At 46.2% G+C, this 18,258-nt stretch overlaps 1 protein-coding gene across 2 annotated transcripts in view; it reads right to left on the bottom strand.

Moving 5' to 3' along the window:
* Positions 1–3,899: 3,899 nt before the first annotated feature.
* Positions 3,900–18,258, bottom strand: part of LOC143929319 (solute carrier family 66 member 2-like) — a 52,960-nt gene continuing 38,601 nt past the window's right edge. For both annotated transcript variants that reach the window (XM_077453411.1, XM_077453410.1), the window contains exons 4-5: positions 16,616–16,832; positions 3,900–8,630 (exon numbers count right to left, since the gene is read on the bottom strand). In XM_077453411.1, coding sequence (XP_077309537.1) covers positions 8,456–8,630; positions 16,616–16,832 — 392 coding nt within the window. In that variant the 3' untranslated portion in view covers positions 3,900–8,455. The remainder of the gene's footprint in view (positions 8,631–16,615; positions 16,833–18,258) is intronic.

Below are 18,258 nucleotides of genomic sequence, written 5' to 3'. Positions count from 1 at the left end.
TGCATTTTGCAGATTTGCACTAGAGCCCATTTAACGTTGTTTCCTATGTAATACGTTCTGTAGTACTAATCTGCAAAATGCAAAAAGCACAAAAAATGCCATAGGTGTGAATGCAGCCTAAAATCACAGTGCGCTGCAATCGTGGCAAATCGCATCGCGTGAAGTTAGTCACCCAAAAAAGTTCAGGAGCTTCGCTTGGGCGACATGCTTCACGTAATGTGGTTTGCGCAAATGCAGCGCAGTCTATTGTGCAACAATCACGGCAGAACAGCACCTCAATTTTAGGTGCCCTCAAATGTGCGTTGTGCGATTTGTCATTCACATCTGGTGCATTTTACAATTGAGGGCAGAATCGGGGCAAATCTGCCCATGATTCAAAACGCCCAGGTGTGAATCCAGCCTTAGGCTGCATTCACACCTAAGCATTATATGTGCTTTTTGCATTTTGCAGATATGCACTACAGATCGTGTACCATAGGAAACAATGTTAAATGGATTGTAGTGCAAATCTGCAAAATGCAAAAAGCACTAAAACTGCACAGGTGTCAATCCAGTCTAAAACTGCATAGGTGTAAATCCAGCCTAAAAGTTAGGCTTACCCTTCACAAAGCTATTTTTATAAAATTATTAAATTCCGTTTAGAAATTAATTTTAAGCCCTATGAAATCTACAGACGTGAAAACTGTAGTTTTAATGGAAATAAAAAGTGTACATTTCATTCTATGGTTTGTGCTGTTTAGATGACATTAAAATTATGTTTCTTCTACAAAGCATTTCAGTGCCAGTTCAGACTAGTGCGATGCAAGAATCCTGCAAAACCAGTGCGGCTTCCCACATCGCACCTGAATCACACAGTGGTTCACACTGAGATCTGCAAACTGCTGCGGATGTCAATGTAAAGTTAACGACACACCCAGATTGGTCAGCAGATCGCAGTGTGAACTGTGAAATGGTGCAGGAATCGGATCGCATAAGTGTGAACACCCATGCGATCCAATTCCAGTGCAGACCAAAAAAGGGTCCTGCAGCATTTTGGTGTGAAAGTGATGTGATTTCAGCTATACAGTTTGTATGGCTGAAATTGCATCGCACAGGCATCGCATGTGATCTGAACAGCAATGCGGTGCGAATCGGGCCTCAAGGTTCTTTCCAAATGCAAAAAGGTGTTTTTTTTTGCATATTCTCTTGTTGTGTAACACTGAAAAAAAATAGCAAACAAAATTATTTTAAAAGGTAAAAACTAGATACAGACAATTAGCAGAAAAATAATAGCTATGGGGAGAAGGAGAAGAAGGAAAGTTTTTTTAAGTGATGTCATAATGCAGAATAAAGGTCACGCCTACATATGCATGAAATAGTAAACACAATGTAACAATTTATTGTTATACTGTATTACTCAATGACACAAGCAGACAGAGTTCATATTTTGAACTGGGAACCCTCAAACACACCCTCTGAAATGAGAAATTTCAGAGCTAGCACTCTGTACTGGGAACCTTCAGAGCTCACACTCAGTACTGGGAACTTTCGGAGCTTGTGCTCTGTACTAGGAACGGTTATAGCTCACACTCCATACTGGGAACCCTCAAAGCCCTTAGGGCTCACACTCTATACTGGGACCCTCAGAGCTCACCAGTGGACCGTCTGCCGGTCAGTCCGGCACTTACCCCATCTAGGTGGCGGGTGGCGGGCAGCAGCTCCGGTGTCCTCATCTCCAGCACGGTGGACCAGATCTAGGTGGCGGGCACCCCTAATGAACGAGCCGCCACTGGAGCTCACACTCTGTTCTGGGAACCGTCAGAACTCACACTCTGTACCAGGAACCTTCAGAGCTCACAATCCATACTTGTGAACCCTCAGAGCTAACATACTCTAGATTGGGAACCTCAGAGCTCATGATCGGTACCAGAAACCCTCCTATAAAGGAACCCTCAGACTCTATAATGTAAACCCTCAGAGCTTACACTCTACAATAGGAACCCTCAGAGCTCACACTCTACAATAGGAACCCTCCGAGCTCACACTCTACAATAGGAACCCTCCGAGCTCACACTCTACAATAGGAACCCTCCGAGCTCACACTCTACAATAGGAACCCTCCGAGCTCACACTCTACAATAGGAACCCTCCGAGCTCACACTCTACAATAGGAACCCTCCGAGCTCACACTCTACAATAGGAACCCTCCGAGCTCACAATCTACACTAGGAACCCTCAGAGCTCACAATCTACAATAGAAACCCTCAGAGCTCACATTCTACAATAGGAACCCTCAGAGCTCACATTCTACAATAGGAACTCTCAGGCCGCGTACACACGGGCGGATTGTCTGTCCAACTTAGTCCGCTGAACCGTGTTTCAGCGGACAATCCGCTCGTGTGTGGGCTTCAGCGGACTTTTTCAGCGGACTGTCTGACGAACAAAGTCTTACGGAATTTCCGTAATTTTGTCCGTTCAAACTTGGTTTTGTCCGTCCAAACTTGGTTTCAGCGGACAGTCCGCTCGTGTGTAGGCAAGTTGGACGGACTAAGTATGGTGCATGCTCAGAAAGGGTTTACACGGCCGAAGGTTGCATTGCAGTGTATAGGACGTTGTTTTTCTAGTCCCGTCGTACGTGCTGTACACGTCATCGCGCACGCTTTCAGCGGACTGTCTGCTCATCGTGTGTGGTCAAGTCCGTTCATTCAAATTTTGAACGGACTGTCTGTCGGATTGTCTGACGAACTTAGTTGGGCAGACAATCCGCCCGTGTGTACGCGGCCTCAGAGTTCACACTCTACAATAGGAACTCTCAGAGTTCACACTCTACAATAGGAACCCTCAGAGTTCACACTCTACAATAGGAACCCTCAGAGTTCACACTCTACAATAGGAACCCTCAGAGTTCACACTCTACAATAGGAACCCTCAGAGCTCAAACTTTTTCTAGGAGCCCTCAGAGCTCACAATCTACACTTTGGAACCCTCAGAGCTGACAATCTACACTCTGAACCCTCAGAGCTCACATTCTACAATAGGAACCCTCAGAGCTTACACTCTACAATAGGAACCCTCAGAGCTTACACTCTACGATAGGAACCCTCAGAGCTTACACTCTACGATAGGAACCCTCAGAGCTTACACTCTATCATTGGAACCCTCAGAGTTCACACTCCATCATTGGAACCCTCAGAGTTCACACTCTATAATGGGAACTCTCAGAGCTCAAACTTTTTCTAGGAACACTCAGAGCTCACAATCTACACTAGGAACCCTCAGAGATCACAATCTACACTAGGAACCCTCAGGGTACACAATCTACACTAGGAACTCTGAGCTCACACTCAATATTAGGAGCCCTCAGAGCCCAAACTCTACAATAGGAACCCTCAGAGCTCACACTCTACAACGGGAGCCGTCAGAGCTCACACTCTGTACTATCACCTGTTTATAATTTGTTCCTATCTTCAGATATTTCAGAGATGTTTTGTTCAGATTTTTGGCGCGGAGTCCTGCAATCCCACGGTGCCATCTGCGAGGATGAGGAAGACGTGAGTCAGAGAACAGAGATCGGCTTTAATTAGGAGAAGAGAAAATATGGCAAATCTACTCCACTGCAAATCACCAGGCAATTAAAGGGGAACTCTATCTTTAACATTTTGATCTTTGGACAAAACCTTTCCCTATTTTAAACCTTCTCCGGGTCTTGCTGGCTCATTTGTTTCTCATTTCTACAGAGCTGAGATCAATCTCCCTACTTTACAATTAAAATCTCACAGAGAACCTTCTCCACCCTAAACTGTAACCTGACGCTGGAGCCTCAAGGTGGCGCTATCATTGCTTAGTGTGGATGGAGTTGTGTTTTCCATTGTTTAAAGGTAAAATGAAAGAAGAGGAAATCACTCCAGGAAGGACCAGTATCAGCGGATGAACATCTTTATTCAGTAGGATGAGCTGTGAGCAAGGACTGACACAGCAGAAATCCAGGACTTGTATACAATGTACCATTGTGTGTTATGAACTGTCTGTGCTACCCCACAGCAACCAATCAGACATTCTTATTCCATTTGTCACTCCAAGGTAGGTCTGTAGCTCATGTGCTGTTATGGGGCAACAAAGACAGTTCTTAGTTCAGTTCAAGGTGGAGTCGATCGGAGTCTGGAGAAGGCTTATCCTGGACAGTCTGCAAGGAAGGAAGGAGAGGGAGATTTTATGAGATTTCAATTCACTTCCTGTCCCAAAGACATAACAGGAAATAAGAGGAAATCCTCTAGAGAACAGGTGTCCCCATTGGAAGGTTTCCCCTCCATTCATGTTCTGGTGACAACTGTATACTTTTGGATGCCTCCTCACTTCCTGTTCTGGGGACACCAAGATAAATATGGAGTGAATCTCTCCAGGATAAACAGCAATACAAACCTAACAGAGGGTCTAACCCTTCCACACTCCACCAAAAACTGAAAGACAAGCTTTTGGCTTTGAATATACATAACAATTGCCAGCCACATTCTACACAGCGAAGTAATAATATAGTATAAAAGAGCACCTGTAACCTACATCAAGCCTATCAAATTACTAGCTGAATAATGACGTGCCTTATGCCACATTTTCCTGAGAACTGATTGGCTGCTCTGCCATACAATAAGGCTTTTGTTATATTATACCTGACGTTATACAATGTCACCCCTGTACAATATAATACAACAGAGACACCAGACCTGAAAAAATATTCAGCGAGGAGGAAACCTTGTAACACTTCCGACTATGGCACTGTAACAAAATACATAAAGAGGTCAGTCTAATCACAGAGATCATTCCAATCATACAGAGATCCCCCCAATCATAGAGATCCCCCCAATCATACAGACATCCCCCCAATCATAGAGATCCCTCCAATCATACAGACATCCCCCCAATCACATAGATCCCTCCCATCATACAGACATCCCCCCAATCACATAGATCCCTCCAATAATACAGACATCCCCCCAATCACATAGATCCCTCCAATCATACAGACATCCCCCCAATCACATAGATCCCTCCAATCATACAGACATCCCCCCAATCACACAGATCCCTCCAATCATACAGATCCCCCAATCACAGAGATTACTCCAATCATATAGAGATTCCTCCAATCATACAGAGATCCCTCTAATCATAGAGAGATCCCTCCAATCATAGAGAGATCCCTCCAATCATACAGAGATCCCTCCAATCATACAGAGACACCTCCAATCATACAGAGACACCTCCAATCATACAGAGACACCTCCAATCATACAGAGACACCTCCAATCATACAGAGATCCCTCCAATCTTACAGAGATCCCTCTAATCATACAGAGATCCCTCTAATCATACAGAGACCCCTCCAATCACAGAGATCTCTCCAATCACAGAGATCTCTCCAATCATGCAGAGGCCCCTACAATCATACAGAGACACCTCCAATCATAAAGAGACACCACCAATCATACAGAGATCCCTCAAATCGTACAAAGATCCCTCCAATCGTACAAAGATCTCTCCAATCGTACAGAGACACCTCGAATCATACAGAGATCCCTCCAATCATACAGAGATCCCTCCAATCATACAGAGGCCCCTCCAATCATACAGAGGCCCCTCCAATCACAGAGATCCCTCCAATCATACAGAGACCCCTCCAATCATACAGAGACCCCTCCAATCATACAGAGACCCCTCCAATCATAGAGACCCCTCCAATCATACAGAGACCCCTCCAATCATACAGAGGCCCCTCCAATCATACAGAGGCCCCTCCAATCATACAGAGGCCCCTCCAATCATACAGAGGCCCCTCCAATCATACAGAGGCCCCTCCAATCATACAGAGGCCCCTCCAATCATACAGAGGCCCCTCCAATCATATAGAGGCCCCTCCAATCATATAGAGAACCCTCCAATCACAGAGATCTCTCCAATCATACAGAGGCCCCTCCAATCACACAGAGACCCCTGCAATCATACAGATGTAGCACCCTGGTGTTTAAGCAGAGTTGCTCCTAAATTTACCTGCCAGGTATAGGCTACCTTGGCTATTTGTTGAGGATCAATTGATTTCACTCTAAGTCTGTAATTGCTACACTTCTCTCTTTTGCCGCTTGGTGGCATTACATATGAGAAGGGTAATGCAAGGTCAGGTTATGGGTATATGGGGTATCCCAGCCAATGGGCAGGGGTTTTCTTGTATCCCTTGACCTGTTGGGAGAACCTATATATTTAGGTGGAGTCAGATGATCGGTGTTCCGTGCCATCTGGACAGCTGTCTGGGTGGACGTGTTTTGTATTGCCCGGGATGCTTGGCTAGATATTGGGCCTATCCCAGGCACATCTGGCTGCTAGGCTGTCTGAGGGCCTATGCAGAAGCTAGAGAGCAGCGCAGGGTTGGGATTGCGGCTTGCAGTCCAACCAGAAGTGATGGTTCTGCCAGCCGGAGAACCTGTCGTGGTCAGAGGTAGAGAGGAAGCTGTCGTCAGTAAGGAACCATCTGCCTTATTACCAGTACCGGAGCAGTATTCTCACCAACTGGGGATGGTGATGGTGAAGAATCAGGAAACTTCAGTGGGTATTAAGCCAGGGACCCGGCCAGTGGAGGTGATGCTTGAAGAGTAGCCTTGTGTGTCAAGCCAGGAACCGAGAAGGCCAGTGGGGTGAAGCTTGAGAAGCATCTTGAGTGCCCTGCTAGGGACCCAGCAGAGAGGCGGGGGTGACACTTGAGGAAGATACTACTGTGAAGATTGGCGTAGCTCAAGGGATTCAGTGGCAGTGAATAAACTAGCCTAGTGAGAGAGATTGGGAGCTCAGTGGGCTGAAGAACTACAAGAAGTGATTGTAGTGGAAGCAAAGGAATTGTTATACTTTGTGTTAGGAAATGTTAAAGACTGTTGCCATAGGAGACAGCATTCCTACACATGCAGATGTGGTGTCTTGCTGGATGCCTTTCCCTGCATGGCTGTCCTGTTGAAGTCTTGGAGTCTGCTAATTAATCTTCCAACTACCTAAGGGTGCCCTGGCCCTAACCCTCTCTCCCAAAGTTCTATTAAGAGAAATAAAATCTCTTTTGCATTCAAGAAGTGTCTGGTGCCCAATGACTTTAACTACTTTGCACCCACTATGCCTCACAACCCATCATATACAGAAGGATGTCAGCTATCTCTGGCCCTGGAGGTTCTCCGTAGACTGAAGAAGGCCTGGGACCTTGCTACACAGAGATCCCTCCAATCATACAGAGACACACACCCCCCACCCCCACCCCATCCTCCAATCATACAGAGATCCCTCAAATCACACAGAGATTTCTCCAATCACAGAGATCACTTTAATAATTCAGAGATACCTTGAGTCACAGAGATCGCTCCAATCACAGAGACCCCCACAGATCACAGTGGTTCCTCCAATCACAGAGATCCATCCAATTATCCAGAGATTCATTCAATCACAGAGATCCCGCCAATCACCCAGAGATCCCTAAAAACATCCAGAAATCCTTCCAATCACAGAGACCCCCTCAGACCACAGTGATTCCTCCAATCGCAGAGATCCCTCCAAACATATACATAGAGATCCCTCCAATCACACAAAGATCCCTCCAATCACAGGGATCCCGCCAATCACAGAGACCACTCAAATAATTCAGAGATACCTTGAGTCAAAGAGAACCCTCCAATCACAGAGATTCACCCAATTATCCAGAGAAACCCTTCAATCACAGGGATCCCTTCAATCACTCATAGATCCCTTAAAACATCCAGAAATCCCTCCAATCACAGAGATCCCTCCAAACATATAGAGATCCTTCTAATCACAGAGATCCCTCCAATCGCACAGAATTCTGTCCAATCACAGAAATCATTCCAATCACACAGAGATCCCTATGATCACAGAAATCACTCTATTCAAACAGAGATCCCTCCAATCACAAAGATCCCTCCAATCAGAAACAATACTTGATACAATAATCTTCCAGTCATAAATGACATTGTAACACTACACTCCTCTTGTAATGTCATGCAGTGCTCACAGTTCCAACTCCATGCAGCTCAGAGCCAGAGATTAAAAAAAGGTACAAGAAAACCCCAAAAAGCTGATTTTCCACTGCTAATTACCCAGCAATGGCAAGATAAATGTGAAAGGTGATTTCTATACTGCCTCCATCTGCTCCACAACATTGAGATTTGTGAGAGGTGGAGGTCAGGAGACTGGAGAGTGCAGAGAGGCTGACATAGACCACAGAGAGATAGATCTTTGTTCCAGTGTCAATGGCAGTGTCATAATACTTCATGTATGGACCATCGGTGGACCTCCAAGAGTTGGGGAATCTCAGATCTTGGCCTCCAGCTGCCAAGGCCGGCTGATATTTGTGGTTCTCCAGCAGAAGGAAGTCTCAGGGGTAACATGGCGGGCAGTACAAAGTCATTTACTTTACTGCTTGTTATTGGCTGAGCGGTCACCAGAATTTCGTGTCAGTTGTCCGCTTATAGTGATACACCTGAGAGAGGATCGCCATGTCCAGACCGATCTGCAGGGCCCCACACAGCCAGAATTGGGCGGGGGTGTCTTTTATGATGAAGTAGGTGGTCTTGAAGCAATCACCAGCCATCCAGAGCAGAACCATCTTCACACTGAGGAGAGAGCAGAGCAGGAATTACAGACAGAATCTACTCGGGGGGGGGGGGGGGGGGTAATACAGGGGCCCCTAAACCTGGGGACCCCACCATTCCTACTAACATTCCATTCTGTACAGAAAGTCAAATTTCTGCATCCTTCATGTCCTTCATGTCCCTTCCCTGAACTTATGTGAGGTATACCAGCATTGTTAATCAACTCAACCGACGGTGGCCCCTGACATTCCTAGAAGGGTGCACACATACTACAGGAGATGGTCAGAGGCTGCAGACATGGCACAGGAGATGGTCAGAGGCTGCAGACATACTATAGGAGATGGTCAGAGACTGCAGACATACTACAGGAGATGGTCAGAGACTGCAGACATACTACAGGAGATGGTCAGAGACTGCAGACATACTACAGGAGATGGTCAGAGACTGCAGACATACTACAGGAGATGGTCAGAGACTGCAGACATACTACAGGAGATGGTCAGAGACTGCAGACATACTACAGGAGATGGTCAGAGACTGCAGACATACTACAGGAGATGGTCAGAGACTGCAGACATACTACAGGAGATGGTCAGAGACTGCAGACATACTACAGGAGATGGTCAGAGACTGCAGACATACTACAGGAGATGGTCAGAGACTGCAGACATACTACAGGAGATGGTCAGAGACTGCAGACATACTACAGGAGATGGTCAGAGACTGCAGACATACTACAGGAGATGGTCAGAGGCTGCAGACATACTACAGGAGATGGTCAGAGGCTGCAGACATACTACAGGAGATGGTCAGAGGCTGCAGACATACTACAGGAGATGGTCAGAGGCTGCAGACATACTACAGGAGATGGTCAGAGGCTGCAGACATACTACAGGAGATGGTCAGAGACTGCAGACATACTACAGGAGATGGTCAGAGACTGCAGACATACTACAGGAGATGGTCAGAGGCTGCAGACATACTACAGGAGATGGTCAGAGGCTGCAGACATACTACAGGAGATGGTCAGAGACTGCAGACATACTACAGGAGATGGTCAGAGGCTGCAGACATACTACAGGAGATGGTCAGAGACTGCAGACATACTACAGGAGATGGTCAGAGACTGCAGACATACTACAGGAGATGGTCAGAGGCTGCAGACATACTACAGGAGATGGTCAGAGGCTGCAGACATGGCACAGGAGATGGTCAGAGACTGTAGACACACTATAGGAGATGGTCAGAGACTTCGGACATACTACAGGAGATGGTGAAATTTCTGGCGCCATCTATAAGCGGTTTGTGAGGTTGAACGGGGCCCTATGTCTTCCCCCTGGTGGCCCCATGTCTGGGGGACTTCATTAAGGCACTCTGTATTATCCATCTGTGTGCTCCATTTCTCTCTAGGAGAGTCCATTTGTCTCCATCATCCGTCACCTTCACCAGTCTCCCACTTCAGTGACCGCACATTTTCACCACATTTGCTACTGACAGGATCATCCATCACCCAGCTAGAGCAGGTCTGTCCACACAGAGGCCCTAGGGCCAGAGGCGATCATGCTGCTATCTGGCTGTGTTGTGTTTGAAGGATATGAAGGGAACGGGGCCCGGCAGGGTGGGCTCAGGGGTTGCAGCGGGGTCTCCCCACGCTCCGAAGATCTGAAAATGAGCTTCATATCAAGGATATTCTCAATAGACAATTTCTATGTGAAGAGGTCACCTGAGATAACGCTGTCCTTGTTTCTAGATAACTATGAGGCTTTCTGTGAATACCGCCACCCCAGGCATACTGTTTACTATAATGGCAGAACTTGGTAAGGGGAAAGCTGGAAATCCTGCTGGGGCCCCAAGAGGTGCAATGATCATGTACATTTCAATTGTGTCCCCCCCCCCCCCCCCCCTGCAAAGCCCTGCTGCTTTCTGTAGGATTGATAAAAAATAATAAAACACAATATGGGGGTGGGGCCTAGTGATAAAAACAAAATGTATGGTAGGAAGCTCAGGGGTGGGCTTTAATAGCAATGAAGGTGGGGTGAAAAAGCCACACCCAGCTCCAGCTTTTATCCAGAAACCAGAGATATAATGCAAAATGTGGCGAATGCAGCCACAGGATAAAAGTGTTTATTTTATTTATTTTCTATTTATTATCATCAAAAACTGTTTACAGATACTTCTGTTTAAATTGGGTAAATATGCAGCCAATGCGCACACGGCAGGCTGACAACGCTGCCGCTAATTAAAATTCAGTGGCTTAGTGTTGCCAGGCTCTAACAGTACAGCTGACGGGGATCTTCTCCCCATACCCACTGTTACAATTTAAAAACTACACGGCTGTTTGTGACTCCGCCCACACAACCACATCATTCATTCTCAGAGTTCTGTGAACGAGTGAACATGCATTCCTGCCCGCCAGTGCCACCAGGGCAGATGGCTTGTAGTTCTCAATGAACTGCGAGGGTGCTGGTAAGCGCTCTCATAGTTCATTGACACTTCCTGCACTTCAGTAAGGTGGTCCCGTTCACATTATCCTGTAGCGACAATGAGCGTTCCCACTATGCGATTTTGACATTAGGATTTTCATATGATTCTGTGTTTTGCATAGGGCAGCCCATTCACTTGCACATTTGTTGCTCAAATTGTTTCTCATGATACTTTTCGGGTAACAAGCTTCACGCGATTTGTGAAGGTGTGGTTTGCCATGATTGCCACACGATCCTGTCCTATGACAATCGTGGCAGATTTGCAATGCGTTTGAAGTGCAATTGAAGGGCAATGGCACCCAAATGCATGCAGCGCATTGTACTGTGATTGTTACAAAATCATGAGATGTGAATGGGGCCTTACTGTCTGCCTGTATGAGAGGTACGGGCAGACAGCTGTATTGTGTGTCTGCAGGAGCATGACATTGCACCCATAAACTGATAATCGTGGGTGCAATGCACATTTTTTTACATGCAAATTGTGTAATGTGCATTTATTGTTTTTTTTTTTTTACAAAAGTTGAACTTAGCCTTTAACCACTTGCGGACTGTGCACCCACAATGTACTGCGGATGGGTGGCCCGCACAGACAAAGAGGCGTACCCATACATTGGTGCCTGCTTACGGGTTTAGGATGTGCCCCCTGCCCAGCACCCGTAATGGTACACAGCAGGAGCCTGTCAGCAAGTCCCAACCAATGATTCAATAGTAACCAACACAGAGCTCTGTACAGTGGGAAAGATCCCTCTGTTTCTCATCCCTGCAAAGCAGGGATGAGAAACTAAGAGATCATTTAGTAAAAGAAGCACATGTTACACATAGTTAGGCACACATTTAATCCTTTGATTGCCCTAGATGTTAACACCTTCCCAGCCAGTGTCATTTGTACAGTGACAGTGTATACATTTAGCACTGATCACTGTATTAGGCTGCTTTCACATGCAGCCGCGGCTGCATTGATGGCAAATTGCCGCTCATTTTAGCAGCCCTTTACCATCGTTTTAGTGGTGCCTTTCAGCCGCTACCGGGGAGTTTTTAACCCCCTTTAGCTGCTGAAGAAAGGGTTGCAGTGCTTCGGAATCGCTATTCAGGCACTTTCGGAAGTACTGCCCATTCATTTCAATAGGCAGGGTCACTGTGGGAGCACTGTATACAGCACTAACACACCGCCCCAAAGACTTTTTCCTGTCCCACAAGTGCACCGCCCACCCCAGTGTGAAGGCACTCGGGGGTTTCACACAGGAGACGCATGAGAGGTGCTTTTCAGGTGCTATTTTTAGCGCTAAAAAACACCTAAAAAGCGCCTTAGTGTTAAAAGGTTCTTAGTGTCACTGGTGATGTCAGTGGCAGTTTAGTTCCCCCTCAGCGTCAGTTAGTGTCAAATTGCCCAAAGCAGTATCGCAGTCCCATTATAAGCTGCTGATCACCGCCATTAGTAGTATAAAATAAAATCCTGTATATTTGTATATATACCGTAGTATGTAGGTGCTATAACTTTCACCCAAACCAATCAATATACACTATATACAATATATATATACAATAGCAGGATACATTTTGGCCAAAATTTATGAAGAATGTTTATTTCTTTTTTTATTGAATATCTTTTGCATCAGAAAGCAAAAAATATTGTTTTTTTCAACATTTTCTATCTTTTTTTTGGTCTATAACAAAAAAAAAAAAAATTCACCAATAGAAAGCTCTATTTGTGAGGGAAATAAAAAATGCAAAAAATTTGGTTTGGCCACAGTGTTGCAAAAAATGGCCTGGTCATGAAGAGGTAAAACTTTCCAGAGCTCAAGTGGTTAATCGGCAGATATTGTGGATTATATTTTGTGGTAAATATGTGAAGGTCACAAACTATGCAATTGTTGCGTTGGGTAGAATTACAGGAAAATGCATATTTTTTTTTTTTTTACATTTTTTACAAGTTATTACCAACTAAAGCCGAGGAACTGAGGAAATTATTATTATTATTATTATTATACAGGATTTATATTGTGCCAATAGTCTGCGCAGTGCTATACAATATAAGGGCAGACGGTAAATAAATGTATCCAAATCTACTAACAAATTAAATCTCTAGCTGTCCTGAAAAAACAACGTAGAATGCCCTGTACACACGGTCGGACATTCCGACAACAAAATCCGTCGGATTTTTTCTGACAGATTTTGGCCCAAACTTGTCTTGCATACACACGCGCGCACAAAGTTGTCAGAAAACCCGATCGTTCGGAACGCAGTGACGTAAACCATGTACGATGCGACTATAAAGAGGCCAGTAGCCAATAGCTTTCGTCTCGTAAATTATTCTGAGCGTGCGTGGCACTTTGTCCGTCAGAATTGCCTACACACGAACGGAATTGAAACGATCGGATTTTGTTGTTGGAAAATTTTAGATCCTGCTCTCAAACTTTGTGTGTGTCGGAAATTCCGATGGAAAAGGTCAGATGGAGCCCACACACGATTGGATTTTCCGACAACACGATCCGAACGCACATTTTCCGTCGGAAAGTCCGACCGTGTGTACGGGGCATTATATGTTGGAGTGGGATACAAATTTGAAAAGCTAAAATGTGCGCAAATGAGACATTACTTTAAAAAAAAACGCTCTGGGATTGGGGGGATTTACGGAGGAAATGACAAAAATTGACGGAAAACCATCCCAATCTTCGGGAACATAGAGGCATCTGTCGCTTTAAAACAAGGATTTTCCCCCGATTCCCCTCATCACCTCTCATCGCCCTCCGTCATGTATTAAACATAACCGCCGCGCTGGCTGCCTTCCGCGTTCCTCCTCGTTGACGGGCGGAGTTAAATCAAAGTGATTGTAATGGGCCGGTGTTTATTCAGCGGGTTTCCCCTCCAGAAATCATTAATGACTTTCTCAGCAGACGGAAAATAATGATTTCTGCTCCCAGCTTGGTAATGACATTGTGCAGTTTTCAGTGCTGACGGATCTCAAAGTATCCCCGGCGGGACGCAGCTCGCAACACTAAAGGGGAACTCCAGCTGGACAGCTAAACACACAGCTGAGGTACATTCTGCATAATCAGAATAATAAGCACAACCTTGTGCTTCTGCAGACATAATGCAGAACTGAGAGGGTGACACCATCATTCAATAGAGCAGCTTCCTGTGTCACCTCCCCACCCCCAGCCTGCTCACTAGTCTGTGAACAAACATCATGACACAGCTGGATTTCTGCTTCCATAAGTTTGCCAGACAATGCCCCCAGTGCCTGAAACATGTCACACTAACAAAAATCTGAGGGCTCACTGCTCATTTCTACTGTGGGAAACTAATATAAGAGACATATTTCAGGCAGTTATACCAGCAGTTTTTTATTAAGGATTTTTTTTAATGATTACAAACTTCCTGTTCTGCCTGGAGGCCTGCTTTAATTTGAATGCACGGCGGCCCCAGCTCCCCACCCCAGAGTAATTGTATATTCTTAGTTCTGTTCTGCAGACCCCATTTATTACCGGTTGGTGGCGGAGATCCGCCCGGAGCGGGAGGTAACAAATTATGTCATTTGTGTTCTCTGCATCTGGAGAATGTTTTCCTTGGACACAATGGATAGTCTCCGGCGGCTAGGAATCGGCTCTGGGGGGGTTATACTGATTATTCCTGTCTGCAGTTTTTCCTAATTGTGTCTGGGGGGAAACTCCACCGCTTGTCTCTGGTGTGAGGACACCGCATCACCAGACAAAATACCCAATATGCCAGGACGGGGCTCTGCGCCTTTCCCCGGGGAAATACAGATGGGGACAGAGTAAAGATGGAGTGGAACATTCTTCCCCGTGGGACACCAGTCTGTCACAGGGGAGCTGAAATCTCAGTTTTCTGGAGCTGCCTAAACTGAGCTGAATGCCAGGGAAAGGGGGTGTATTATGCATGCCCCCATAGGGGGTATCTACTATTCTCTCTGAGGGGATATCCTTCCTACGCTCTCTGGAGAAATATTCTTGCTTCCCCACTAAGGAGATGTCCTTCTTACCCCCACTAGGGGGAAACCTTTATGTCTCACTGGTGGGATATCCTTATTGCCCCCAGGAGGATAGCCTTCCTGCCCACAAGGGGGATATCCTTCCTACCCCACTGGCGGAATATCCTTCTTACCCAACTGAAGTGATATCCTTCTTTCCTCACTTTTTGGAAATCCTTCATGCTCCACTAGGGGGATAGCCTTCCTGCCCCGGGGGAGGAATTCCCTCTCTTTCTTCACTTTTTGGAAATCCTTCCTGCCCCACTGTGGAATATCCTTCTTGCCCCCTCTTTGAAAATATACTTCCTGTCACTCTTGGTGGAAATCCTTCCTGTCCCAATAGGGTAGGGGGATATCCTTCCTGATTCATTAGGGGGATATCCTTCCTGTCCTGGTGGAGGAATTCCCCATTTTACTTCACTTTTTGGAAATCCTTCCTGCCCCACTGTGGGATATCCCTCTTGCCCCCACTTGGAAAATATACTCCCTGTCCCTCTTGGTGGAAATCCTTCCTGTCTCAATAGGGTAGGGGGATATCCTTCCTGGTTCATTAGGGGATATCCTTCCTGGTTCATTAGAGGGATATCCTTCCTGCTCCACTGTGGGATATCCCACTTGCCCCCACTTGGAAAATATACTTCCTTTCCCTCTTGGTGGAAATCCTTCCTGTCCCAATAGAGTAGGGGGATGTCCTTCCTGCCCCGGTGGAGGAATCGCCCCTTTTTTCTTCACTTTTTGGAAATCCTTCCTGCCCCACTTGGAAAATATACTTCCTGTCCCTCTTGGTGGAAATCCTTCCTGTCCCAATAGGGTAGGGGAATATCCTTCCTGGTTCATTAGGGAGATATCCTTTCTGCCCCCTCTGTGGGGATATTTTTCATGCCTCACTGAAAGGACATCCTTCTTTCCTGCACCAGGAAGATAGTCCTCCTGCCCCACTAGGGGTATATCCTTCCTGCTCCACTAGGGGGATATCTTTTTTGTCCCACTATAGGTTATTCTTCCTTTCCCACTAGGGAGTATGCTTTCTACCCCCCACTGGGGAATATTCTTTCAGTCCCACTATGGGTTGTCCTTCCTTCACCACTAGGGGGTATCCTTCCTGCCCCCACTGGAGAATATCCTTTCAATCCCACGATAGGTTATCCTTCCTTCCCCACAAGGGAGTATCGTTCCTGCCCCCACTGAGGAATATCCTTTCTGTGCCACTAGGGTAGCATCCTTCTTGTGCCTCTAGGGTGGTAACCTTCCTGTTTCAAATGGGGGGGGGATATACTTCTTGTCTCCAAGGGGAGGAATCCTTTCTTCCCCCACTGGGAAATATCCTTCCTGTGCCACTAGGGTGGTATCCTTCCTGCCCCCAGTGAGTGATATCCTTCTTGTCCCCAATAGGGAGTATCCTACCAGCTTCCGGGGGGGGGGGGGTATCCTTTGTCCCCAATGAGGGGGCATAATGGGGGATATTATTCCTTTCCCATAACCCCCTGGCTGACAATATCAGTCACATAAACTGGAGGGATGTTGTGCAATGTTACCTCATCCCCCGGGTGGATCGGTTCCTCCTATTCTGCAAGAACTGGGGGAGTCCGAGCATTGCCTCCGTCATCAGAGCCAGCAGGCCAACTCCCTCCACAAAGACGGGGACATCGATGAGGACGTAGGTAAGGAGAGCTCCACACACCACCAACGCCAGGCAGAATTGAACATAATCCTCAAACCGGCTCCAATTCCAGAAGTCCTTCTGCTGGAAATCTGCAATGAATCACAAACACTGTCAGTGTGACATCACAAGATCCAAATATCAGTGACCAATGAAATGCCCCAAACATTAGCTCCGCCTCTGCGGAGCACCTGTCACCCTGAAAGTAAAAAAAAAAAAAAAAGAAGGAGGCTTGGTATGTTTAGTCGTTAGTATTACTGCCTTGCACCACTGGGGCCCTGGGTCTGAATGAAACACCATCTACATTGGGTGTGTATGCCTTGATCATGTTTATATGTATTCTGATCTCCTTCGTCAATCTAATCAGTGAATTGGCAAACGGCGAGAAGTCAGTCAGTGTATTGCGCCTAATGCCCCATACACACAGTCGGACATTCCGACCACAAAATCCATCTGATTTTTTCAGACGGATTTTGGCCGAAACTTGTCTTGCATACACACGGTTGCACAAAGTTGTCGGAAAATCCAATCGTTTGGAACGAGGTGACATCGGATTTTGTTGTCAGAAAATTTTAGATCCAGCTCTCAAACTTTTTCCGTTAGAAATTCCGACAGAAAAAGTCCCATAGAGCCCACACACAATCGGATTTTCCGACAACATAATCCGATCTGACTTTTTCTGTCGGAATTTCCGACCGTGTGTATGTGGCATAAAGTGTAATAAATGGAGCACCGTGCGAGGGGAGAAAACCTTCCTAGATGGCGGATATTTTCATTCTTACTGATAAAAGAATTCCAGGGCAACTGAGCTCACTGTACTTCCATAATGATCTCTATTCTATTCTCAAAGTAAGAGCTGCCGTGACAAGAGAGTGCGTTACAATACGGAGCGCACAGAGACATGCGGGAAGTTTTGTCTTGAGTTACATTTTAAATGAAAAAAATTTCCATGGCTGCTAGTATAACTTGATCCTTGTCTTTATTTTCTTCATCCCAGACCCTGCACACTATAAATCAGGTGGAGAGTGGGCATGTCAGCACTGGCAGTCAGGTAGGATTTCTGGAATTCCACACTGCCGCTACCCTAATGCCACACACACAACCCGACTTTCCGGCAGACTATTTTCGACGGTCTTCCCAACGGACTTTCAGTGGAGTTCCGGCGGACCTTCCAAACTAACGGGCTTGGCCACACACAAACGTACTAAGTCCGTTTGAAAGTCCGTTCGTTTTGAACGTGATGACTTAAGACGGGACAAAAAAAGGAAGTTCAATAGCCAGTAGCCAATAGCTTCCCTTGCGTCGTATTTGGCCTGTTGGACCAGCATACAGACGATCGGTTTTCCCGATCGGAATTGAGTCCGTGGGACAGATTTGAAACATGTTCTATTTCTAGGTCCGTCAGATTTTTTATGTGGAAAACGATCGGATTTGCCCACACACGATCGGATTGTCCCACGGACTGATTCCGTCGGAACTAGTCTGCCGGAAAGTCTGGTCGTGTGTACTGTATGTGGC

The sequence above is a fragment of the Lithobates pipiens genome, unplaced genomic scaffold (assembly GCF_037356315.1).
Source record: "Lithobates pipiens isolate NorthernLeopardFrog02 unplaced genomic scaffold, aLitPip1_a1.2 Scaffold_10, whole genome shotgun sequence".
Classification (NCBI taxonomy): Eukaryota; Metazoa; Chordata; class Amphibia; order Anura; family Ranidae; genus Lithobates; species Lithobates pipiens.
The sequence above is the reverse complement of the archived record's forward strand: the minus strand, read 5'-3'. Positions and strand labels throughout refer to the sequence as shown.